Consider the following 27,434-nt stretch of genomic DNA (forward strand, 5'->3'; position numbering starts at 1 on the left):
TTTTTAATGCTTCAGTTGTCATTTTGTCATTGCATTTCAGACAGCTCATGACCCTTTTATTGTGGTCATTTTAGCACATAATAACCCATAAAGTGGGGGTGAGGTTTGGATTTTTTTCTTTGTTACTAGAAGTTGTTTTTTTTTTTTTTAATCCTCTCCCACCTCTCCCCCCACCCACACCCCTCAGATACTCTAGAAGTTCTTTTATTCATTTGTCCTTGTGACTGTAGTGATGCAAAAAGAGTGAATGAATGAGTGAATAATTGGTTTAATACATAGTTATTTTAAGTGCTTTTTTTGGCAGGATAATTGTAAATGTATATATTTTAATTGCACTGGTACATTGAACATGTCAGTGTCTATACCACTGGACCAAAAGAGCATTTTTAGAGCATTCTTCTGGCTAATGGATGTCTGGTAATAATGTCTTGATTTTCCTTCGGGACTCAACTACATAGGAGGATTTGGGTTTTTTTCCCCCCTCAGCAGTGGAAGAAGCACAGGTGATGGATCATTGATGTCATTTCAGTTGTTACTTTTTAAAATAAATATAAAAATGCTAAAAAGTGTCTTGAATTTTTAGGAGTCTACATCCCATAGGTTTTGGATTGTGTTTATTATGTATTGCAATCTTTGTAAACACATGTGCTCCGTGGACAGTGTCAAACTAGGAGCTGTGTGTTGCCCCTTCACCTCTTTTTCTGCCCTTTGGCCCTCCCACTCTACTGAGGAGATACTGCTGTCACCTGTGGTTGATCATTTATTTGATATTCTCACTGGACGTGTTCATTAAGAGGCAGTAATTCCATGAGTAAAACTAGCCCTTTGTCACCAAAACAGCATGGACACATGTAGAACTAAACAGTGAAGATGTGGTTTTTAATTTCTATATGCAGAAAAACAGATGCATTTCTGTGATTGTTAAAAATCTATAATATACTCATCCTTTTATTGCTTAGTATTTTAACAAATACGACCCACAGACCGGCAACCTCAAATAGTACCTTTTCACACAAAAGTGCGAGAGAAACGGCTCGGGAAATACTCCCATGATACCGAATGACCTGGCAGACAACAAAAACGGAAGAAAAGGACTGCCTGTGTTAAATAGCCTTTGTCTAACGGTATTAAAAAACCATTCTGAGTTTGCTTTCGTCAGATGCCAAGTGGAATTCGTCCTTAGAAACTAAGATGACCCAACTTTCAATGCCGGTGAAATGAAAAGGACCGCCCTTTCGATACTTGTCCCAGTTGATCAGTTTTATTGTAGAAGCATTTTCATGTTTCAAACATTTTAAAACGTCAAGTTTTGCTCCTTCGAAGACACCGCCCAGTCCGCCTTCCGCTCCGCCTTCCCGCCCACCGGAAGCCGGAGCTAGCGCTAAAGCGCTGAAATACTAAGGAATGGCCCCAAGTGAGTCCGCACTGATTGGTTGGTGGGAGGGACCAGTCAGGGCCGTCGTTGAGGATTGGCTACTACGCGGAGCGACCCCGTTTCCGGTAACGACAGGCAAGCCCGCCGCCGCCATGGCAACCGCCAAGCGGCTGGCGGCGCCGCCTCTATGGCCAGTAGAGGCCAGGTTGGCGGCGCTGCTTCCCGACCTACTGGTCTTCAGGAATCCCAGGGGATCTGAACCCGAGCTCGCCACGGCCCAGGGCGTCCTCCTTGGCGTCCACGTGACGGGTGAGGGCGAAGGGAGACGCGTCGCTCTCCCGACCTGCTGGAGGAGTGGCCGTTAGGCTTCAGCTCGTCTGGGCCGCGGCGGTTACGGGCGTGGCCGCGGGGGTGAGCTAAGGCGGAGTGTGTCTACACTTCTCTCCGCCTCCGCCGAAAACTAGAGAGCCATTTGCAGAGCAGGAGGACGCCTTTTCGGACGACCTGGCGTAGCCCTGGAATTCACTTCAGCGACGATGTAATTGAGACACAGAAAGGGGAAAGGATTTTTCAGGGTCATATGGCAGGCTTTGAACCCAAGTTATTCCCAACCTTGAGCATTTTCCATTAAACATTCTGCTTCATCCAGTGATTCTATTTGCTCAGTTAATTCCTATTTTGAGTCTGTAAGTAAGTGCCCGCCATTGTTCTAGGAGTTAAGACCCAGCAGAGGGGCTTCGCAGGTGGCGTTAGTGGTACAGCTTGCCAATGCAGGAGATATAAGAGACCTTAGTTTGATCCCTGGGTGGGAAAGATACGTATGAGGAGGGCATGGCAACCCACTCCAGTGTTGTTGCCTGGAGAAGCCCATGGACAGAGGAGCCTGGCGGGCTGTAGCCCATAGGGTTACAAAGAGCTGGACAGGACTGAAGTGACTTCATATGCGTGCACAACTGCTATGAGAGTCATTTATTTATATCATATTTATGGAGCTAAGTGTGTCACTGATATGAAAATGAGTGATTCGGGTGTCTGTCCTAGAAAAGCTCTCCATGAGTTTTCCATAAGGCTTTAATCCATTCTCCTTGTCAGTGGTTTCTCTGTCCCTCACGTGGGGCAGGGAGGAATCCCACAGTTTCCCTGGGCCAGGGAGCCTTAAGAAGGTGTAATGGGAAAGCACTAGCTGGATTTGGATGAGTCTTCACCGTGGGCAGCTCCTGGAAACATGGGGGAGGGTGGCCCTCTGGACTCCCAGAGGGAGCAGCAACCAGTCTGGCCTTGAGTACTTGCTAAGCAACATCATGTTAAAAGATAATGAAATGACTCATCTTGAAGAGGAGAAGGAAATGGCAACCCACTCCAGTACTCTTGCCTGGAAAATCCCATGGACCGAGGAGCTTAGTAGGCTACAGTCCATGGGGTCGCAAAGAGTTGGACACGACTGAGCGACTTCACTTCATCTTGAAGAGATCTTCGGTTTTACTGGCCTGATGTGTGGAGGGAATAGAGTCTAAAAGTTTAGGATTTGCAGCTAACATAGTGATTTTTGCTTTGGTGGTCAGGGTTTACAGCATTAATGGACAGGTTCAGCCTGAGCTGCAAGTTGGAACATGACATGGACAGACTGGCCCACATCTTCAGTTATTACATTAGTGACATCGTGGAGCGTGAGTGACTATTGTGGGGGAGGAAAGAGGTGTGGTGCTGGGCCCCAAGGGGACCTGGGGTACTTTAAAATGCACACTAAAAGTGACATCCTTTTAGTGTCATTCATCCTTAATATCTTTTGGTTAATATCTTAATATCTTTTTGCCACTGATGAGCTAGATCTTTGCCTGTATCTGCCATTATACCCAGTTTCACATCATGTTGACTCATCCTGTTCAGAAAGGGGAGGAAAGTGCTGCTTTTTACTTTATATATTTGTATTTTATTTCAAAATAAAGTATTCCTCAGGTTGTCTCTTCAAACTGTAATATGTATCTCATGTGTATATCAGATAAAACATACAGAACACCTTCCCATTCTGTTATTGCATTTTGATCTGTTGAAGTAGGAATGAGTGTTTCCTTTCTGCCGTATATTAAGTTTGTGGATATTTGCCTAATCTGGAAGGGAGAGGGACTTTTCATTTGTACAATAAACATGTTCTGAGTACCATCTCTGTGACATACGTTGTAGTAAGTGCAGGGCATGCAAAAATCTACTCTTCAAAGAGCTTTGAGTCTAGTTAGGCCTCCCTAACATAAATTACTCTGGCCCTATGCCCTTTAGTACTAATATAACATTGCCTTCCTTTACTGACAGAATCCTGTTGAGTTATATCATTATTCTGAGATTCACCAGAATAATTACTTCGTGGCATTTCCTTTAGCCATGTAAAGTGACTATTTGACTGCCCCTGTACCCCTGAGGAACAAGTATAAAAGATTTTTAGAGAATTCCCTGGTAATCCAGTGGTTAGGACTCCATGCTTCCAATACTGGAGTCCAGGTTCAATCCCTGGTCCAGGAACTAAGATCCTGCAAGCTGTGGGGTGTGGCCAGAATTTTTTTTAATTTAAAAATAAAGTCTTTCAATTGATTTCTTCAAGTTTGGACGAAAGGAGGAGATGGAAATCATGTATCATGTTTGTATTATAAGCAAGAACTGCTGGGTATTGGAAACAGATGGGAAAATAAAAAAGCTGCAGTACCTGCCTACCCCTGTGGAGATTGTATTATTGGGAACTAATGGAGGATAGGTGTTAAGAATGGAAGCTGGAAGAGGCATTTGGAGCAGTTGCAGCAAGATAATGGAGATTTTATCTAGGTTAGTGTTTCTCAACCTTGGCAGCACATTGGATGCCACTTAGGAAGCTTTTAAAAATCCTGTCTAGACTTCACCCCAGACCAGTTAAATTAGAATGTCTTGGGTGAGGCCCAAGAATGAGGATTTTTAAAGTTTCACAGGCAAGTTCAGTATGTGGTAAAAGTTGAAACCATTGGTCTAGATATATGGCAATGAAGGGAGTTATATGGAGATGATTTGAAATACAAATATTTCGCAGTTCAGCAGACAGGATTTTCTAATGTATCAGATTTCAGTGGGAAGCAGTGAGGAAACGGATTCTCAAGTTTTCTGACTTTTGTAACTGAGTTATATGGTGGAATCACTGAATCGTGATGGGAAAGATGGCTTTGAGAAGGAAAATTAAGGGCTCTATTTTAATAGATTGAGTTTAAAGATGTTAATAAGTTAATAAGTCAGTCATTCAAGGGGAGAAATGAAGTTAGTAGCTGTGATTGAGATGGAGCTCAGAGAATAGATCTGTTAGAGTTGAAAAGTGAATTGATGGCATGAAGATATTACAGTTAATAAATGATTGAGTCTGCATGGGGCGAGTGTAAATAAAGAGCCTAAGACTAAGCCTTAAGGAATTCCAGGGGAGGATTTTGATAACCGAGAAAGAACCTACAAAAGAGACTGTAAATCAGCCAGTCAGGTAGGATTTTGTGGTATTTCTGAAGACTAAGTGGAAGTAATGTCTCTAGAAGAGGGCCGTTCTAGCTGGGTTGAAAATGAAAGGGTATCAAGTGCAATGATGTCAGAAAAGTAGTGAATTTAGCAAGATGAATGCTGTTGATGATAATTTCAGTGAATTGGTGGAAATGGCCAAATTGGAATAAACTGAGAAGAGAATGGTAAAGAAAATAAGCATGATTAGGATAGGAGGAAAAACTTGTGTATCACCAGTCTCTTGAGAATTGTTTTGCTGGGAATATAACAAAAATGAGCTAATAACTAGAGAAGAAAACAGTCAAGAATACATGGGTTAATTTTGTTGTGCTTTGGTGTTTGTTTTTTTTTTAATATATATTAATGGGAATGATGAAGTAGAGAGAAGATAAGAAAGGGAGTGAAGTTTTTAAGAAGGTGAAAGGGACTAGGATCCAGAGAACAAATAGAATGGCTTTGAAGATAACTTCAAAGGGTTTTTGAGGAGGACATTCCCGTTTTTAGAGACTACGGATATAGGAACCACGGATTTGCGGGAGAATTTAGAGGAAAGAAAGAAGGAGTCTGAGCTTTAGAGAGAATAAATTAACCAGAAAAAAATTGGAGGAAAAACTCAGTAGGCCATTCTTTTCATCATATATGACTCTGCCCGTGATCTGGTATATCTCTGATTTATGACTCGTTTTCCTCTCTCTCCCTTACTTGATTTCAGATGTGCTCTGTTTTGGAGGAGATATCCTAAATATCACAGGTATTTTTCAGTTTGTTTTTTAGTATTTACAGCACTGTAAGTTAAGAAGACTATATTTAGATGGAATTTGGCATATAGCATTGTTTGGTTATTTAACATGTACTGGGCCCTGGGAAAGCAAAGATGAGGAAGGCACAGTCTCTGCCTCAGAGGATCTCTCAATTTAATGGAAAAGCCATGTCGGTAGTAAACTCCCATGTGCTTTACATTTTGTTCAGATTGAATGACAGGAAAATAAGTACCTATAACGCATTCATGAGAAAACTGACGAAAAACTTAGTCACTAATAGCAGAAGCTAAGTATACGATAGGGAGAGAAGTCTAGCTTGTCTCTCCTTTCTGGACAACTCTTAGGCTCATTAACAGCTATCTGCCACAGAGTTGGCCTATCCTTTCACTTAAATTTAATAAAACCTCTTAAAAACTTAGAATTCAACTTGAATGTAATCCTACGTTTTGTGAACTTGTTAGCTAGTACCTCTCCTCTTTCTGTTAATATACTGATGGAAAAAAGAGAAAGGGTTACCAGAAATAGCCTTAGTTTTAAGAACTTTTCAGCTTCTACCTAGTAATGTTTTTATATGCTGATTAGTTTTGAGGATCTAAAGCAGTATTTTAACCTGGCATGATAAATAGGGCCGAGAAACCTTGTCTAACACCTTGCATGACATCTGTATTACTGTGGGTTTGCCCTGGCGAGTGAATTCGGATATTTGATCTCTGTCAGCCTATTTTTTATCTCTGCAGGGAATGTGCTCCTAGCACTCTGGACAGTGGAACAAAATCAACTGAGTGACATCATTACTCTGGTGGCAAAATGCAGTCTGGAGATACAGGAGAAATTTGGGATCTACCATACCAGAGAAGGCCAGGACCTGCAGCTAAAGATAGGTAATAGCTACTAAAAGAGTGATCAGTTAAAAATAATAAACCACTATAAAAATTCAAAAGATAAATGACAACCTAGAGAAAAAACATTTGCAACTTATGTAGACAGGTGAATTTTTCTAATATAGAAAAAACACATAGAAATCAAGAAAAGACTAATATTCTAAGAGAGAAATGAGCAAAGAGCAAGTAGAACATAAAGAAAACATCCCTAGTAACTTGTAGAAAACCGGTCAACTTCATAATAAGAAAAATACCAATTGAAAGTACCAATTTAGATCGTTTTTATCTATAGATATGGAAAAGTTCAGATGCTGAGCACACTGTTGATGAGGTTGTAAGGAGTAAACCTCACACAGTGCTGATGAGAGTCAGCAGTGGTACAGCTTCCATGGAGGCTGATTCAGTAATCTCTACCAAGATTGCAAATGCATTTTTTTCTTCAATCCAGCAATCCTAACATTTATCCTTCAACCATACCATTTACCCTATAGGTACATCTGAATATTTATAAAATATCATATGTGTAAAATGATTGGCTGCAATATAAATTGTGATAAAAGTGTGAAAATAATACATCTATGGAAGATGAGTTAAATAAACAATAACATGTCTACCTACTGAGATTCTCTGCAACTTTAAAAAAAGATGTTTTGCTATAGCAGTAGCTCCAAAATATAGGTGAGAAAAAGCAAGATGCAGAGCACTGTGTTTAGTATGCTACCTTTTGGGTAAGGAGGAAAAGTTAAGAATTTTTATTTGTTTATATTTGTATAAAGAAACACCAGAAAGATGTATAAGAAACTAATAAAAGTTTCCTATTGGGGGAAAATAGTGTAGATAGATATATAAGTTGGAATCAAGACTTTAATGTATAGTCTTTATATAGTTTGGTTTTTGAACTATGTTACTGTATTACGTTATCAAAAATATAATACAATGCCATCGAATTTAAAAACTGAACACAGGCCACAGTTGCAGCAGTGGCAGAGTCAAGGTTGAAGGGGAAGCTCTATACGAAAAACTGCCTCACAGGGGTCCACAGCCTCCAAGCGTTTCTGAAGTAAGGGCAAAGGTTGGCTCCAGCTATTCACTGGTATTTTGAGGAGCAGAAGTGAAGAATGATATTCTGAGTTATATAGCATCTCTCCTACCATCCTTTTTTTGTTCTTCTGGTTTTTGTTTTATTGGTAGATAATTCATAATTGATACTGTACATAGACATATGTATATACTTTTGAAACCATCACTACAATCAAAATAATGAACATATTCAGCACTCACTAAAGTTTTCTGTGCCTCTTTATAAGCTTTCCCTCCCTTCTCTCCCCATCCCCAAACAATCACAGATCTCCTTTCTATCTTAGAGTTTATTTTTAATTTTTAAATAATGTTATATAAGTGGTATCATACGGTATGTACTTTTTGGCTACTTTAATTCAGCGTAATTTGAGATTCATAATTCATTGTTATCCATTTGGGGCTATTACAAGTAAAGCTGTCATGAACATCTCTGTACAAGTCTTTGTATGGACATTTGCATTTACTTCTCTTGGTTAAATACGTAGGAGTGAAAGGGCTGGGTCATAATGGTAGATGCATGTTTACCTTCTTCAGAAATTGTTAATTTTTTTTTTTACCAAAGTGGTTGTACCATTTTACATTTCCGCCAGCAATGTATGAAAGTTCCAATTTCTCCATGTCCTAATCAACCTTTTTTATTGTCTGTTTGAGGTTGAAGAACTTCCTTTAACATTTCTCATAGTATGGGTTTGCTGTAGATACATTTTTGTGTCTGCAAAAAAAAAAAAAATACTTCACCTCTGTTTTCGAAGGGTATTTCCCCTGGGTATAGAATTCTAGATCGACAGAGTTTTCCCCTCTTACATGAAAGCTGTTCTGCTGTCTTCTAGCTTGCAGTGTTTCCAACAAAAAATCTACTTTCAGCTTTATTTTTGTTTCTTTGTATATATTGTGTCTCCTCTTCCACTTCAGCTGCTTTTAATATATTTTCTTTATCACTGGTTTTAGGTAATCTGATAATGATGTACCTTGGTACAGTTTTCTTAATTTTTCTTTTGCTTGGGAATCTGAGATTCTTGGTTCTATAGGTTTCTAGTTTTTGTAACATTTAGAAAATGTTCTGCCATTATTTCTTCAAAGAACTTTTAACTCTTCCTCTGTCCAGTTATATACCTACGAGACTACTTGAAATTGTCCCACAGCTTGCTGTTGCTATGTTCATTGTTTCTTTTTTCCTCCCTGTATTTCATTTTAGATGGTTTACATTGCTGTGTTTTTAAATTTACAGACATGTGTAAAAACCAAAATTGTATACCGAAAGTATATACCTCTGTCATTCTTTTAAAATTGCTTTTCCCTTGTTGGATTGGGTGACTTACCTAAGGGCATACTTCTCGTGGTTATAGTCATATCTTTCCTGGCAAGCAAGCCAGTTTTTCAGCTGTTATTAACAATAAAAAAAATCCTCCAGAGCAAGAAAAACAGGAGGCAGAAAAAAAGGGTATGGCAAAGCCCATTCGTGGTAAATACTGATTGTCTACTCTCTCAGTCCTGGTCACGTATGAGGAGAGCCGGTGTGGTTACAGAGTGGCCGAGTTCCTTAGCATAACCATTTGGTCTCTGCCATCAGGACCTAGCTATCTATTAGAAGAACAATTTAGAGAGAAGATTCTTGGACGCCTAGGATCCAAGAGTTTCTTCCCTCATACAACACAGGCTTGTTTGAATGTCTGCCTGTAGGTGTATTTAACACATAAGGAAATCTGGGGCAAGGTATAATTTTTGAGGGTGAGCTCACCTAATACTTCTGCAGCTGTGGGCAATGAGTTTGGTATGATGTATAAAGCAATGTGAGGATTCCAACCCCATCCCCCCAACTCTTTGAATAGTTTGCCGGCTGAGTTTGTCTGGACATCAGTTGTCTTCTTTTCTCTGGATAGGTCTATCTGCAGGTCGGATTTCCCAGGTTATTGTTGGAGATGAGCAGCGCCAGTACCTCTTGGTGATTGGCCGGGATGTAGATGGTGTGCAGTTAGCTCAACGGTTGGCTCAAGCAAATGAGATTGTCCTGTCCTGGAACTGCTGGAAGCTCTGTGAGCAGTACATGTTTGAAGTGGAAATCATGCGGGAGGATGAAGCTGTGAAGGTAGGAGGCTGGTCACATCCACTGAAAGTCCTGAAAAGGACTTCCTGCTGTGCAGGGTAGTACTCTGGCTGTGCTCAACACCAGGCCAACCCAGTAGCCACTGGAACTTTTATTTTGGAGGGAGGTGAGGGATACTCTCCCAGGAAAATAAGGCAGAATAGTAAGGCGGAAAAGATAAGCAATAAACAAGGGAAATGCCATCCTCAGCCCTCTATTAAAGAACCAAAGGTAATCCAGTTGGTGGGTGGACACCGAATTGAGCAGTTCCCTTTCTATAGTTAAGAGATATGCGGATCATTGACCCATTTGATTTTGATGAGCATTTTTACAAGTGCCTCGATTATCTGCCACATTACCGGACAAGTGCTGGTAAGTGACTTTGTCCTTTATTATACTACCCATGCCCATTTCAAAGATTAATTTTCTGCATGGCTGGAGACGTTTTGTTTGTTTTCCTTCTCTCAGACATTCTAAGAGCCGCCCTGGAGTTGGATCCAGATTCTGCACTTGAGCAAACCCTGCGGAAGCACATAATGAAAAACCTTTTGAAGAAGGTTGTTTCCTAGTTCTTGAGTCATTGTGTGTAGGCTGTGTGTGTGTTTATATAAATAAGTGTACATGTACATATGTGACAACCATTCATATTGATCCAGTTCATCTCCTCCCTATAGTAATACCAGCAGATTTTCCCATCTGCACCAATTACTGACAGGTCTTATGAGTTTAGATTTCTCAGTCCTGGAAAGTAGAAACCATATTTGGTTTTTGTTTGTCCCTCTGGAAACTAATACTCTGTAAATAAAGTATAGAGTGTATGCTTGGTAAATATGTGTTGATTGATTCTGTATATGTGAATCCTGTAGTAAGTGATATAAAGACTAATAGATATATCAAACTATGTCTTAGAGAGGAAAATAGAAAAGCTTGGCAAATTTCATCAGTAAGTTAGATTTAAAGTCAAATGATTTTAACTCCAAGTGCACTAGTTGGTACATGCTCTATGCCTCTTGACTGGATGGCATCACTGACTCGATGGACGTGAGTCTGAGTGAACTCTGGGAGTTGGTGAGGGACAGGGAGGCCTGGCGTGCTGCGATTCATGGGGTCACAAAGAGTCGGACACAACTGAGTGACTGATCTGATCTGATCTGATCTGATGCCTCTTGAATCTGAATTTTAAGTTTTTTGTCTGATATCCGAAAGTTATTTTCTCATGTTTACCATGGAATATAGAACTTAAATGCCTAACCATGATACTGAAAGTTGAAGATACAGCAAGGTGACTCACCGTGTCTTTGTAGATTGATGAAGGCCAGCCTATGGAGTATATATCCGAATTCCGCACTGTGACTATGGTTTTGGTCAGCCTCGAGTTCCACAAGACAGCATGGGTGTTGCATTTGTGCCATCTTATCCAGGAGGCTGCGTTATACATCTCCACAGTGATAGAGACAGGGGGTGGCCAGCTGAGCCGGATCTTTATGTTTGAGACAGTAAGTACAAGGGAACTTGACATATCAATATTAATGGTGAGTAAGGAATAATAGTCTTATGACCAGTTTCTCTCTCACTGATAGACACTCTCTCTCAAAAATAGAGACTAGAAATTGAATTTTTGAAAGTTCTTAACATATTTCTCTGGTGTTTTAAATTTCAGTTCTTTATATAGTTAAATGAAGTTTTTCTATTCTTTCTTTAACAATTTCCATGTTGATGTGACCTAGGATCCTAGAATCCTAGATCCTAGACTCCTTCATGTCTAATAGAAAACCCAGCCATGAAGGTCTGGCTTCACTCAGGGAAGCTGGTTCAGTTGAGGCAAGCTATATTTCTTCCCCAGGTCAATTTCCCTTTTCTTTCTTTGTCACCTGTCTCAGGGCTGCATGTTCCTCTGTGTTTTCGGCCTACCTGGGGATAAGAAGCCAGACGAGTGTGCACATGCCCTGGAGAGCTCCTTCAGCATCTTCAGCTTCTGCTGGGAGAATCTTGCTGAGACCAAGTGAGGAGGAAGGTGGGGCAGAGAGGAGCTTCACAGACCCAGTGGGGTTCTGCAGGCAGGGTAGGAGGTGGTAACAAGTAGCAGGGGTTGAGAGCATCCAGAGTCCGCCTAAAGGGGAGGGAGCATGCTAAGGGAAGTCAGAAGACAAGATATGTTAAGAAATCACTAGATACAGAACTGTGTGCTCGATTCCCAGGGGAAATGGGTGTAAGTTTTCATCCAGTAGGGTGGGAGAGGGGAAGGTGCAGAGTATGCATAGCAAGATGCTAGAACACTGCAAAGGGACAACCAATGTGTAAATTAATACACAACTAATATATCTGTATGTGAAGAGATGGCTGCCTGTCTTTGGGGAGAGGAGGGGAAGGAAGAGAAGTTGTGGAGCAATTACCTCGATAAGAAGGGACCACAGCTGGTCAACGCTCTTCTTCTTGGCTTTCACTCTTGGTCTTTCCCAGTCCTGTTGATTTTTCTGGAATTCACACTGAATTGATCTCCTGCCTCCATATCCACACCACTCTCCCACCTACAAAAGCCTAGTCCTAATGAAGTTGTGCAACTATGTATGACATGATTGGTTAGAGTTTTTCAAATGACCGTTTTGGTGTTTTTTTTTTTTTTCCCACTAGAAAGCTATAAGGAAAGTGTGTACATGAATAGATTTGAAAAACAGTCGTTCCTAATGTCAACATTGAGTCAAAGATTTGTTTGCTTGCCATACTTATTCAAGATGAATAAAAATTATGTCACGTACTTTCATAATACTTTAACATTTTTAAAACACTTTAGTATATGCTAGCAGTGTGAACATTTGTATCCTTTTACACATGAGGAAACTGAGGCCCCAGAAGAGGGGTTACTAGCATGTAGAAGAACTGGTAATGACACCCAGATCTTCTGTGCTCAAACCTGTGTTATTTTCATTACCTCATAGCTGCCTCTTACAAAATACAAATATTCCCTTTTCATGCTGAAAAGGAACTTAGAGATTGTCTCATCCAACTTCTTACTGGGTTGGCCAAAAGGTTCATTCAGGCTTATCAATAAGATGTAACAGAAAAACCCAAACAAACCAACCTGGTTTTGGCCAACCTGGTATTTTATAGATAAGATGCTACAGTTGCTTCATAGATACTTGGTGAAAAGTAAAAGTGTTAGTCACTCAGTTGTGTCCAATTCTTTGGGACCCCATGGACCACCAGGGTCCCATCCACCAGGCTCCTCTGTCCATGGAATTCTCAAAGCAAGAACACTGGAGTAGGTAGCCACTCCCTTCTCCAGGGGATCTTCCTGACCCAGGGATCAAACCTGGGTCTCCTGCATTGCAGGCAGATTCTTTACCATCTGAGCCACCAGGTATGTGATGGCAGTTCTTTCAGGCTTGTTGAGATCCACAGATACTACAGCCTACTTGCCAGTCGTACCTCCAGTATGAGTATGCTAAGCCATTCCTTCCAGTGTGGTCTATTCTGTTTCCAAATTTTGCACTGACTTCTGGTCTTCAAGGCTCCTGCTGTTAGCCCTTACTGTTGAATAAGATAGTAATTTCTTTGGTCATTAGAGACCATCTTACAATGCCTTTAAGCATGCCTTCTATGACTCTTAGACCATAACTTGGTCCTTTCAGTCTTTTTTAGTTTAGAACCTTGTAGATGTTGAGATGAGCTCTCCAGATCTTGTCTAGCTCTTGGTTCAATCCTGGTTTGATCCTTGGTTTGATCCTTAGTTCGACCTGGGTTCAATCCCTGGGTTGGGAAGATCTACTGGAGAAGGGAAAGGCTACCCACTCCAGTATTCTGGCCTGGAGAATTCCATGGGATCGCAAAGAGTCGGATGTGACTGAGTGACTTTCACTTTCATTTTCATTGTAGATGTTAAGAGCTAGACAAGATCTTAGAGTTCATCTCATTTGGCCTCCTTAACTTAAGTAAACTAAGACCCATAGGTCATGTTAGAAAGCCAAGTAATTTAACAGTGATAGATTCTAAAATCTAGTTTCCAGGTCAGTGTGTTTTTTTTTTTTTTTTTTTTCCTTGAAGATAATTACTGATTCAGTAATTTCCTAAAGTGTGTTTGGTAGAACATTAGTCCTTTTAAAAATACTGAAAGAAAATATCTTCATGGTCATGTATGTTGGGAATTGATGCAACTATATTTCCTTCTTGAAGGTTCACAATATACATTAACATCAAGGTTTCTGAGTAGTCTCTCAATGAAGATATTTGCTGTATTTTGTTTTATTCAACATTTCCCAAATTTACTTGATCACCAAACACCAAGACGTATAAAAACCCAGAAGGATGAATGTTCTAAGGAGTATATTTTGGGAAATGCTTCCATCAGCAGCCTGACGTTCTGAGTATTCCTTTTCTCTCACATTCTAGCATTATTTGTTCCATTAATCCTGTATAGTTCTATTGATCTACTTTTCAGTTTGGGATTTTATGTGAAGTAGTGCGGTGTAGTGGAAATAACATTGGTCTGGGAGTCAGGAGGCCTGGATTCTCATTCTGATTCTAACATTAACTTGTACAACTCTGGGAAAGTTAATTAATGGGTTCAGTTTTTTTTTTTTTTTTCTTCTGTCAAATGGATTTTAAATATTTGCCCTGCATGCCTCACATGTTTGTTGCTAATTATCCCTCAAAGGATCAGATGAGATAATGAATTTGAAAGTACTTCAAAGAGCACACATAAAGTATCTGATAGATACAAGGTATTTTTAGTGTTTTTACTACTAATAGCTCTTCAACTGCCATTCCTGAGAAGGAGAAACATTTTGTTCCTTTTGACTATTTCCCCAATATTCAGTACTTTGTACCCACCATGTGGTGCTGTCTGACAGCAGCCTCTGGCCCTGTGCATTCTGAGCTCTAAAACTAGACTTCTGGATCTAGGGGAGTGGCAGTCTGGTGCCTGAAGCAGAGGCTTCTGAGTGCATAGTTACCAACTGTTATTTTTCTCATCCCCAGGCTTGTTTCCATCAGTATCACCAATGGACCAGTATTCTGTGGCATGGTTGGGGCAGTTTCAAGACACGAATATACAGGTAGGAAAGGATATTGGACTGTTAGGTCTGTGATTTAGAGGGCAAAGATGGAGGAGGTGATCAAAAAGTCTCCATCCTTTTTTTTATTGTCTCTGCAATACAGTTATTGGCCCAAAAGTAAGCCTCGTGGCAAGAATGATAACTGCTTATCCAGGTTTGGTGTCCTGTGATGAGGTAACATATCTGAGATCTATGCTACCTGCTTACAACTTCAAGAAACTCCCAGAGAAAATGATGAAAAATATCTCTAACCCAGGGAAGATGTATGAATACGTTGGCCATAGAAGATGTATGTGAGTGTCATTATGCGATAATTCACTCCCATCTGTTTTATAGAATCAGGGCATAGAAATAATCAGTGCTTGATTGTATGAAATTAGAGAGAACGATGCTTCTAATACTGGCCTGATGGAATAAGAGACGTAAGAGGAGGGTTTCTGCGATCTTTAGCTTTTATGTTTAGCTCTTAGCTCGTTCCTCAGTGAACTTCTTCTGTCCAACATGAAGAGAACAGTAGTAGCAGGTCACTAGTCTAGATGTTCTTTTTTCTTTGTGTACTTTCACTGTTTACTTCCCTAAGCCTGGAAAAATTAATAGTTTTTCTCCCCTTCCAAATGTTTTTAGTTTTTTAAAAACATTTATACAGAACTCTGGACCTCTTTGATTGTTTGAAAATATTTGTTTATAAGAACAACTTGTCCTCTATTTTTTTTTCTCTATTTAAAAGTATATTGTCTATCTCAATCTGTTTTTAATCAACACATTTCCCTTTGCCCTTTTCCCCAGAATGTTTGGGAAGAGACATTTGGCCACAGAGAGAAATAAAAATCACTCTTTGCTAGGTAAGTTTCCCTTTTTACCTTAAGTCATAATTTTGTAGGTGGTTAAATGTGATTTAAAAAGCAAAATGTGATTTAAGAAGCAAAAAGAGACTAAATGCACCTAAACTTGTAATAGAAAATAGAGAGCAACCTTCTTAGTGAATTTATGTTAATTTTGAGGCGGACTTGCCATTTCTTTTCCATGCTGGATGTTTACATTTCAAGTTCCAACATTTAGTAAGAATCTTTGTAAGGATTCTCATCTTTAGAGAGAAATCTTTAGAGGGAAATTCCTCATCCTGAGATAGTGACGATAGCACCAAGACTGTTTCACCCATACTGTGTATTCCCTGTCTTTATATCTGTTTTATCTATATCCACTAGACCATTATTTTCACATAGCAGTGACAGAGTCTGAACACTCAATAGTTATAATGGAAATTTTTTTTTACAAAAAGCTGAGAAGATATAGTAGCTCCCATGTCCATATGGTGCCTCGTTGTCCTCAATATTATTACTTAGGCTCTGGAGCAAGCCTGTAAGCCCAACACACATTTATATATAGTCCAAAGTTGATTTTCTGGAAAAAAAGATCTGAAGGTTTATTAAGTAATGGAATTCTGTCAAGGATTCTGGGGCAAAAAGCCATTCTGAGAATTACTTTCACAAATTAATTCAAATAAATAAGTATCTGCTGAGAAGTATAGGTATGTTATGTGCTCCTTGTCTCTTTAACAGACCGGGAGAAAGAACTGGAAGCTTTCCGAATGGCACAGCAGGAATGTTTGCACCAGAAGAAGGGACAGGCAGTTCTATATGAAGGTGGAAAAGGCAGTGGAAAAAGTCAGCTCTTGGCTGAAATAAACTTCCTGGCCCAGAAGGAAGGGCACAGGTAAAGAGTCTTGATTTCTGAGTTAGCGTGTATTTCTCTTGGGGCTCCTTTCCCTCGCTGGTGAGACTCTTGTATCATTAGATTCAGCGTCCTTGGGCTGCTGGAATGAGGCCTCTCTGTGCGTCAGGGGACTCCCAGTGACCATAGTAACGTTCACCAGGGTGTTGCCGTTGAAGCTGAAGAAAGCGGATTCCAAGCAGTGCTTCTACGCCGTCCAGACCCTCATGGCCATCTTCTTCGAGATTGATACATGCCCAGCCCATTACCGGCAAGAGCGCCTCCACAGACAGCTCAGTGGAATAGTGGAGGAGCCACTTCACTGCCTTTTTAATGACCTCTTGTTTGTGAAGGTAACGAAGGCGATAGCTGTGTGAACTGGATGACTGATATTTTTGGTGGATAATTGGACCCAGTATTGTCTTCTAATCTAAAACCCTTTAGCCATATGTACATATATGTACATATATCCTAAGGACACAGAGTTAGCAATGGCAGGATTGAGATTTGAAAAGTCTTTGACACCAGAACCCAGACTTTTTCCTTTTTGAGGAGAATGGATTCTAGGACCAACTCTGAAATGTGCTAGTTGTATGTCTTGGCACAAATCACTTAGCCTTTCTGACCCTCAGTTTTGGCACCTGCAAAATGACAGTTGTAGTACTTTATGTGGTTTTTGTATGAATTTTAGAGGATGTGGAGTACATTATAAATGTGAAAGTGCTAAAAAGGTGATACTGACCAGTTGAGGATACCCAGCAATTGTATCCATGTGTTCTTGAGTTGGTTGCAGCATCTTGTTCTTTAACTTTCCCTTTCCATTCCTGCATCAGGGAGTATGTCACTTGAACCAGCATCTGAATCTCAAAAGCTTCCAGTGATCTAGGATTTATGTAGTACCCAATAGCAAGTAGACTAAGAATTCCCTGGTCCACAATTCCATTTATTCATCCTCCATCACTTCTCCTAATCTACCCAGCATGCAGGGCATTGTATCTAATGAAAAATAGAGAAAACAAAAGTCTTTCCAGTCCCTCAGCAGACTGCTGTCTTAAGACAGGCCTTGCCTGAAGTCGTCAAGGAGCAGTCTCACTTGGGCTCTCGGGCCCATGGTAGCTTGGTAGCTCATGTGCTTCAGCCTAGCACAATGTTGAGGATGTCCATTGCAAGTCTTTCTCACAGGTCTCATGCTACATTCATTTTGGTATATTTAGAATAACCAGGGTACTAGAATTGTCCAGAGTGGTATTGCTAAGTCTGACCTGTCACTTTATTCCTCAGTCTTGATCCTTTAAGGGTTTGCCAAAGGTCAGCATGAAAAGGAGATGTCTCTCTCCAACCACCAGTGAACTTTCAGTCTCACCCTCTGAACTATATATTGATTGGTATTTGTAACCCTATGCCCACTCCTGTAGAAACCCGTTCTCACTCAAAATAGAATCATTTTCTCTTTGCTTTTGAGAACCTGTATATTTTTATTAGATTGTCATTTTGAATGATAATATATGGTTAATTTTCCTGGTCAGTTTCCCTTATCCTTCAAAGTTTCACGCATGGATGACCTGGCCAGACAACAGAAGATTAAAGCATGTTTTTTTGAAGTGCTTGAGAAGGTGGGTATTTTTGCTACATACCATTAATTTTAATAGGTGGAAATGGTTTATGTTCATTTTAATCTATCCACATATTACCTGGACTTAGACATTTCTTGGCCTACATATGTATTGATATCTTCATTGTTATATTTATTTTAACATTGAATCCATCCTACAGCACAGCATACAAGAAAAGGTGTTTGCTCTTTCCTGAGCCTGTTTCTTAATGAAATTTTAGTAACTTAAAACAGTGATTTCTAGATGCAGGTGGATAGCTACTTTACCTCCTATTTATCAAAAATACAGATACTCAGTCCCCAGTCTAGGATTCCAGAGTCAAGGATCTGTATAAGAAGAAACTGATATATCCATTCTGGAAAGCTATGTTGAAGTAACCAGTCAAATTTTTAATAAAACCATCGTCTATACCCAGCAGTTCTACTTCTGGATATAAATCCCAGGTAGCTGGTTCATTACAGTGTTTTGTTTGTGAAGGTTAGGGAGGTGTTGGCATGAATTTACAGATGAAACTTGGAGTATATATAGTGCCGATATTAGAAGTAAGGCAGAAAGTGAAAACATAGCAACACAGAGTGATCTAAAAATAATCCTGAATATTTTATCTTTTCTTATGGCTGAGTGTGTATATATACATATACGTATTTATACACCACATATTCTTCATCCATTTATCCATCGGCCAGCACTTCAGTTGTTTCTGCATCTTGGCTATTGTAAGTAATGCTGCAGTGAACACAGGGATGCATGTATCTATCCAAATGAATGGCTGAATAAAAAAGATAATTTCTTGCCATTTCTGACAACATGGATGGAACTTGAGGGCACCATACTAAGTGAAATAAATCAGATGGAGAAAGACAAATACCATATAACTTCATTCATGTTGAATATTAATAAATGAGCAAAAGCAAACACAGAGATACAGAGAACTGAGTATTGGTTACCAGAGGGTAGGAGGTCAACTATATGGTGATGGATGGAAACTATACCTTCGGTGGTGAGCACGGTGTGGTGTGTACAGAAGTTAAAATATAATATTGTACACATAAAACATATAATGTTATAAACCAGTTTTTGAAATCCTGAGTAAAAAGAGAAATAATGAGACCTGTAATACAGTACCATTTACATAAAAACACTTTACTTGACAAAACAGCAATGCACATTTTATAGGAATGCAGTACAAGCAGAAGGTGGTATGATAAGTATACTAGCATGATTACCTGTGGCAGTGGGGAATGGAAGGTGGGCGGAGAATGTGGATTAAAGAGAATACTTTTTTAAAAGTCTACATGAGTGGAACATGATAATTGGTGGTTTTAGCTAGCACTCCCAGGTAATTCTGATGTGCAGCCTGGCTTGGAAGTTACTGTATAAAAAATACTATGCATTCCCACACAGTTTGAAGCTTTTGCCAAAATGAAATATTTGAAAGCTTCAGGTTTGATTTGGAGAACATTTTGATGTTTGTTTCATATTTCAATTAGAGTATTTTCATGTTCAAAGAAGCTCAGTACATTTCTTTAGGAATTAGATATACAGGCTCTATTTTATATTTATAAAGTAAAATATTACCTGGGCTTAGTTTACATTTTACTCTGAAAATACCAGCCTGTACTGACATTTAAGGTGTTGATGGGAAGTTCATGGTAGATTTGAAAATCAGGTGACTTCATTTCTAATCAGAGGTTATCATTGTTTCTCTACTGTTATTTCCAGGCAGTAAGGGAAACACCACTGATTTTCCTCATTGACGAGGCCCAGTATATAGATGCAGCTTCCTGGGAATTTTTGGGAACATTGCTCTCCGGTGTGCCTATCATCATGGTGATGACGTTGACCACTACCTCCACCCTGTGTGGCCAGGCCCAGCACTTCCTGCAGAGCCCTCCAGCTGTCCTGGTGCCCATTTCAAAGTTGGCAGCGACCTCACTGTTGAGAATGGCATGTTGGGAACTGGGGGTGGTGAGCATCCCCCAAGAGCTGCAGACGTGAGTGGCTAGGACTAGCTGGGCACTTGATTAAGGGCAGAGCCAGTGCCATAATATAAGAGAAGGCTCAGGTCTCACACCAGAGTTGGGGGAGAGAAGGGCACTAGAAACCATGATGAAGCCCAAAAGTGGATTTAAGAGTAGACAGTCTCCTAGTAACCCAGTAAAAGGGCTACCTCCCCGAACCATTCACCCAGGTTTTCATAGGACAGTTAGGACTTGGATGGCTTGCTTAATTTTTCCATTATGTGTGGCCAGGCCAATTTCTTCCAGACCCTTCAGCAAGGGGATATTAGTTCCTTTTCAACAAAATAGCTAAGCAAGCAAAGTATTTCAAGCAAAATAGTTGAGAGAAAAGTTACTGCCCAAATACATTACAAAACCAGTCAGAAACGTCTTTTTACATTTCTGTGCTGCTGCTTCCCTCTGTTAGTGTATATCATCAGGGACTGACTTTAACAAAAGAAGTATTTCTCGTTATGAAATACCATTATGCTTGGCTCGCTTCAAGTGGGCCTCTTTAGTCAGCAATCCCCTGCTTACCTCTCTACAGCTACCTTCTCCGCAGGTGCTTTGGAAACCCCCTTTATTGTGAGGTCTTATGCCAGGATCTTCTCTCTAAAAACGTATTGTGCTTTCATGACCTCCAAAAGGAGGAAGTGGAGAACAGCAAGTGGGAGACCCTCTCAGGTAAGCTGAGCTTCCCAAGATTCTACCCTGGTCCCGCTGCTGGAGTTCATTTCTGAACATGGCATCACCTGGCCCTTATTAGGCATATGCCTATTCCCTGCTGACATTATAAACTGGATTAGGCCTTCCTGGCTAAGTGAACCATACAAATAATATGCAGCTATGTTTACCGTCTGGTGGCTGAGACCGTAAAGAATCTGTCTGCAATGCAGGAAACCTGGGTTCCACCCCTGAGTCAGGAAGATCTCCTGGAGAAGGGAAGGGCTACCCACTGCAGTGTTCTTGCCTGGAGAATTCCATGGACAGGGAAGCCTGGCGGGCTACAGTCCATGGGGTCACAAAGAGTCGGATACAACTGAGCAACTAACACTTCTTCTACTTTTCATGTTGAAAACACTGAATACCTGCCTCAGATAAAGTAATTGAGTCCATCTACTTTAGTTCTTTTTTTGAGCAGAAGTGGGGATTTAAAAATAGGATTTATAAACATCAAAGAGGATTAATAAATATGAGAGTCTAGTAGAGAATTGCACATTAGTGATGAGAAGGATGACTTGAGGGTTTGAATGGAGAATGGGAGAAGGGAAAAAGAAAGAGGTATAAATCCAGAAAGGCATCCTCAAGCTGTAATGCAGTAGCAGAGAGGGATGTTGGGAGGTAAACAGGAAGCGTAAGAATGTTAGGTATTGTGTATTTCAGAAAATGTTGTTAGTTTCTAAGAGAAAATGAGAGAGCAGGCAGGATGGGTGGGGTAAACCACTTTAAAGGTGTGTGCTTCATTCACCCAAACCTTTCAGTGTCTTGAGTACATTCTTGTAATCTTGTGTCTTAAAACTACAGCGACCGAGCGTGGCATTTTCCTCAATCATAGTCTTCTTTCCCTACAGCCAATGCCATGAAATCCACCATGTACAGTATTTCTCCTGCCAGCTCTGAAGACCAGGAACTTTATGTCTGCACAGTCAAGGATGATGTGAACCTGGATACAGTGCTTCTTCCACCGTTATTAAAAGGCAGGTCCCTTGAAGACCTCATGTGAATCAATTACGGATGTCATTGCACTTAGTAATTTGGTGGGTGATTGAGTATAGAACCCTCATTATCACACTAGCTTCATTTCTTCCAAAAGGAAACCTGCCTTTCAGAAATAAATTCTGGCACTGCCCGAAGAGTTGTTAAAGACTTGTAATGCTACTTGAGTTATGTTTTACATAACTGAGCCCACTGTTCTCTTTGAGGCTGACTTGGAAAAGTTTTCTAGTTACTTAATAAAAATTATGACCTGAGTTTCCCTTTGTGCATATTTCTGTGCTGGAGGAGACAGTAATCAAAGGAGAAAATGTTGCTGAGGTTTAAGAAAATCCATGGTGCTAGTAAATAGACAGTGTTAGGGACCTAGCAGGAGTTTAACAAAAAGAGTGCAAAGTATAAGGTTATAATGACTGATGAGATGAAGAATAAAGCCCTCAGAATTGGGTAGGCATAATTAGGCAGGGAGTGCTCTTTTTATACATGAAGGTTTTAAAGTTCTATTCAAAAGTATAGTGGCCAGGGTACTTCATTAACCCCTTTTCAGGAATATTATGATTAAGCATACCTTCAAGTCAACTATGGTCTTACTGAGAATATAGACAGGTATGTGAAACAGCAATACAGAATGGCTTGGTAATTAAGAGCCAGGACTCTGGCATCAGAAAAACCTGGGTACCATTGGTTCCCCCACTTACTGGATGTGAAATGTTAGATAAACTTATCTAAGCCTTAGTCTTCTCATCAGTCAAGAGAGGATAATAATAGTCCCAACCTTATGGGGTTAGGTGAAGATTAAATGAAATAAATCATGGTATATAATAAACAGTCAGTGACTATTAGCTGTCATAAGCTGTTCACTCTGGTGGTTTTAGGTTCATCTGGACAGTTCATATTCCTCCAACTGTGATGGGCCACACTTAGCTTTGGCTTTACTAACTGAGAAGCATACAGGTCAGGAAACACAGCACTCTAGGAGAACGTAGCCAGTGGTTTCCTTCAGTGGGGATCCTCACAACAGTTCCTACTGCTATCCTCTGGAACCTCAGGGAATAACTTAGATATGATGGAATGAGACTATGATGGATGGGTCCTTAGATGCCCCATTTCCCAACAAGAAACTGATACCTCTTAAAATAGTCCTGTAGGCATAGCTTCTAGGCACTGTGACCCTATTACAGGAATCACTACACCCGAGGAACCCCCACAAAGCTGTGGCTTACCACCAGGTAGCTGTAGCTTATTCACAGTTTTCCTAGTCCAAATTCAGTTTCCAGTCAAGGATCACTCTTTGCATAAGCAGTGTTACCTGGCAACTCAGCTGACACTCTAATTTTATGGGGATCCTAGGCAATGGCTAGAAAGTTAACCCAAGGTCAGTATTGTCCACAGGGAAGGAAAAAGGATTTGTTAGCTCATAAGCTAAAATGAATAGTTGAGTCAGCAAGTCTAAATGAAAAGCCAAAGCTGCATTGTAAAAAGCCATATAAGTTATATTTAAGAAGGGGGCTGACATTATATTTGTACTTTAAGTGTACAGTTCTACCACTAGTTAATGTGTTATTGGGATAAGAAGAGAAGAGAAGACTGGTAATGTTCAAAATGGTAGTACAGTGATCAGGTGAAAATGACTACTTAGACTAGAATTGTTTGGAAGGAAATACACTCAAGAACTTTCAGAAAGAGAATGAGTGGGTGGCCAGTTGGTTGTGAGAGAGAGGAAAAAGTTTAAAATTATTCCAAGATTTGGGGTTTGGTAATATAATTGGTTTAATAACAACTGCTTTAATATATAGATCAGAATTTGGAGAGATTTACTAAAATGCTTGGAGTTTTGAGCTCTTTACACTAATTGGAGTTCTGGGACCAGGAAGCCCAGCTTTCATGTTTAGTTGAGAAAGTAAAAACAAAACGGGTCTACCAGCAAAAGGTTTTGGTGACCGCAAGAAATAGCTTCAGTGTCGTGGTGAAAACCCGATTGTTGGATAAATAATGAATGAGCAACGGGGACAAAAGAAGACATGGAGATAAGGTTCTTTCAAGAGATTTAGCTGAGTGGAGAACAGGTGAAAGAAAAAGCAAGCCTTTTTTTTTTTAATGAGCAGATTATTAACATGGTATATTCTGTGTTGGTAGAAAACTCATTCATTGCTAATTTCTTTTTCTTCAGAAATAGCAGTGAACCAAATAGATCAACTGAGCCCAGAGGAACAGTCGCTGGTTAAATGTGCTGCAGTCATTGGTCACTTCTTCCACATAGATCTGCTGCAGCACCTCCTGCCTGGCTGGAGTAAGAATAAGCTACTTGAGGTACTGAAGGATCTTGTGGATATGCACGTGCTCCGCTGGTGCAATAAGGGCCAAGAGCTTCCTGCTGAGCCAATATTAGTGCCTTCCTCTGTCGAGACTGAGCATACCAAAGAGACGACAAAGTCAGGTGAGCTGGTGCCTTGTTCTCAGGCCCAAATAGAGAGCTTTGGGAGAAGGTGTGTTTGTTCAAAAAGAACATCAATATCGTGTCATGGGCCCCAGTCTCTTAAAGCTTATGTCTAAAGAATTGGGGAAATTATTGTTTTAATCATGGAAGAGCCATGTTTATAGTGAATGAATAGCTTTTATTTTTCAAAATTGTCTTAATTTGAAGAATTCTAGCTCCATGTTAAACCCCGTGCATTAAGTATTTGTATCTTGATTTTTGGTTTAGAAAATATTGCTGTAGTCTTTTATTGGCTTCTTGGGATAAATAAGAAGAAAAGTGGGTAAATTATTTCTGATTTTAGAAATTCACAAGGGAGTTAAGCATGATATTGAAACAGACATGAACAAAGCAAGATATACATTAAATAGCTGCAGTCTCATATTCTCCACATGAAAGAATAAAATTGTGACATAGGCTACCCAAAGCACTGCTGCTGCTGCTAAGTCGCTTCAGTCGTGTCTGACTCTGTGCAACCGCATAGACGGCAGCCCACCAGGCTCCCCCGTCCCTGGGATTCTCCAGGCAAGAACACTGGAGTGGGTTGCCATTTCCTTCTCCAATGCATGAAAGTGAAAAGTGAAAGTGAAGTCGCTCAGTCGTGTCCGACCCTTAGCCACCCCATGGACTGCAGCCTACCAGGCTCTTCTGTCCATGGGATTTTCCAGGCAAGAGTACTGGAGTGGGGTGCCATTGTCTTCTCCATACCCAAAGCACATATAATCCACAAATAGTTTCCCTTTGACTTTGAGTTGAGTTTTATATTTGAGCAGAGGCTTTCTGGTTACTTGATGTTTATAATAATTTATATTAATAGTAAAAAAGCTCAATTTAGGAGGAATAACTAAGAAATCTGTCTCCTGATCATTTATTCCCTGTTGTACTTTATCCTAAATATGGTCAATATCACTGGTATACAATTCTTTATACAAAGGAAGCAATAATACCAAACAAGAATTATCAATAAAATTTTCTTATAAACTAGTAGCATGTGCTTGGGAGTTTACTACCTTAAGGGAGGCTCTCATTTAGCATTTCCTATGTTTCAGATGCTGACTCTCCTCTAAAGCTACAAGAGGAACTATCCCTACCTCAGATGGAGGTGCTTGAATTTGGAGTGCCTCTTTTGCGGGAAGGGGCTTGGGAGCTGTGGCCCAAGGCACAGCAAACAGCCCTACACCTTGAATGTGCCTGCTTTCTTCGAGATCTGGCCTGCCGCTGTGGGAGCTGTCATGGGGGAGACTTTGTCCCCTTCCACCGTTTCGCCATCTGTTCCACTAAGAGCTCCAGCAGGACCTCCCGATTCTGTAGCTACAAAGACACTGGCTCGATACTAACACAAATGATCACAGACAGATTGCAGCTGCCTTCTCCCCAAGGTAAATCAGGGAGCAGAAAGAAGATATGTGGGCATCACTTCTCTTTATTTGTGTACTTGGAACTCTTCATTCAAAAGATGAAATTAGATTAAGAGAGAAAAATAGGTGGAGAGTCATTTATCACTGAAGTACCAGAAATTAAAAAAAAAAAAAAAAGTGTGATCTCAGAGTTAAAAGGAACTTTAGAGGTCATACTTGTTTTGGTTGGCAATATTGGGCAAGCTGTGGGTGTGTGCTCAGTTGCTCAGTCATGTCCGACCCTCTTGCAAACCCAGGGACTCCTGCTAAGCTTCTCTGTTCATGGGATTCTCCAGGCAAGAACACTGGAGTGGATTGCCATTTCCTCTGCCAGGGGATCTTCCTGACCCAAAGATCAAAGTCTCCTATGTCTCCTCGCATTGGCAGGAAGATTCTTTATCACTGAGCCACTTGGGGAAGCCCCTTGGGCAAGTTACTTAACCTCACTTAACTGAAGAAAATAACAGTATACATTTCATAGGGTAGTTGTAAGGATTAAGTGAGTTAAAATATATAATGTGCTTTGAATAGTACCAGGCATATGGTTAGCGCTCAATACATTTAATTATTGTTTTTATTATTATAAATTGTTAGTTCAGTACACATATACAGAGTCCTTATGTGTATCAGATGTTTCAAGTAAGTGTTAAGAATACAAAGTGAAATTATCAGGTTTTCTGGGGGGGGGGGGTTCAGTTCAGTTCAGTTCAGTCGCTCAGTCGTGTCCAACTCTTTGCAACCCGATGAATCGCAGCACGCCAGGCCTCCCTGTCCATCACCAACTCCCGGAGTTCACTCAGACTCACGTGCATCGAGTCAGTGATGCCATCCAGCCATCTCATCCTCCGTCGTCCCCTTCTCCTCCTGCCCCCAATCCCTCCCAGCATCAGAGTCTTTTCCAATGAGTCAACTCTTCACATGAGGTGGCCAGAGTACTGGAGTTTCAGCTTCAACATCATTCCCTCCAAAGAAATCCCAGGGCTGATCTCCTTCAGAATGGACTGGTTGGATCTCCTTGCAGTCCAAGGGACTCTCAAGAGTCTTCTCCAACACCTCAGTTTAAAAGCATCAATTCTTCAGCACTCAGCTTTCTTCACAGTCCAACTCTCACATCCATACATCACCACAGGAAAAAACCGTAGCCTTGACTAGACGGACATTTGTTGGCAAAACTAATGTCTGTGCTTTTCAATATGCTATCTAGGATGGTCATAACTTTTCTTCCAAAGAGTAAGCATCTTTTAATTTCATGGCTGCAGTCACCATCTGCAGTGATTTTGGAGCCCCCAAAAATAAAGTCTGACACTGTTTCCACTGTTTCCCCATCTATTTCCCATGAAGTGATGGGACCGGATGCCATGATCTTTGTTTTCTGAATGTTGAGCTGTAAGCCAACTTTTTCACTCTCCACTTTAACTTTCATCAAGAGGCGTTTTAGTTCCTCTTCACTTTCTGCCATAAGGGTGGTGTCATCTGCATATCTGAGGTTATTGATATTTCTCCCAGAAATCTTGATTCCAGCTTGTGCTTATTCCAGCCCAGCATTTCTCATGATGTACTCTGCATAGAAGTTAAATAAGCAGGGTGACAATATACAGCCTTGACGTACTCCTTTTCCTATTTGGAACCAGTCTGTTGTTCCATTTCCAGTTCTAACTGTTGCTTCCTGACCTACATATAGGTTTCTCAAGAGGCAGGTCAGGTGGTCTGGTATTCCCATCTCTTTCAGAATTTTCCACAGTTTATTGTGATCCACACAGTCAAAGGCTTTGGCATAGTCACAGGCATATAAATAG

General features: G+C 40.4%; 1 protein-coding gene across 7 annotated transcripts in view; it reads left to right on the top strand.

Annotated features, from left to right (window-relative positions):
- Positions 1-1,299: 1,299 nt before the first annotated feature.
- Positions 1,300-27,434, top strand: part of LOC113881578 (adenylate cyclase type 10-like) — a 43,762-nt gene continuing 17,627 nt past the window's right edge. For 2 of the 7 annotated variants that reach the window (XR_003508078.1, XM_027524612.1), the window contains exons 1-20: positions 1,310-1,684; positions 2,938-3,042; positions 5,586-5,624; positions 6,372-6,515; positions 9,476-9,681; positions 9,960-10,050; positions 10,147-10,235; positions 10,983-11,174; positions 11,559-11,680; positions 14,653-14,729; positions 14,833-15,022; positions 15,516-15,571; positions 16,289-16,442; positions 16,603-16,792; positions 17,966-18,052; positions 19,775-20,046; positions 20,600-20,736; positions 21,624-21,749; positions 23,936-24,202; positions 25,291-25,620. Coding sequence is in view for 5 of the 7 variants with exons in the window: in XM_027524612.1 (XP_027380413.1) it covers positions 1,405-1,684; positions 2,938-3,042; positions 5,586-5,624; positions 6,372-6,515; positions 9,476-9,681; positions 9,960-10,050; positions 10,147-10,235; positions 10,983-11,174; positions 11,559-11,680; positions 14,653-14,729; positions 14,833-15,022; positions 15,516-15,571; positions 16,289-16,442; positions 16,603-16,792; positions 17,966-18,052; positions 19,775-20,046; positions 20,600-20,736; positions 21,624-21,749; positions 23,936-24,202; positions 25,291-25,620 (3,154 nt within the window). In the remaining 2 variants the exon portion in view is untranslated. The other 5 variants (XR_003508079.1, XM_027524614.1, XM_027524615.1 and 2 more) reach the window with 5 other exon arrangements.

Source organism: Bos indicus x Bos taurus, chromosome 23 (genome assembly GCF_003369695.1).
Source record: "Bos indicus x Bos taurus breed Angus x Brahman F1 hybrid chromosome 23, Bos_hybrid_MaternalHap_v2.0, whole genome shotgun sequence".
In the NCBI taxonomy this organism is placed as follows: Eukaryota; Metazoa; Chordata; class Mammalia; order Artiodactyla; family Bovidae; genus Bos; species Bos indicus x Bos taurus.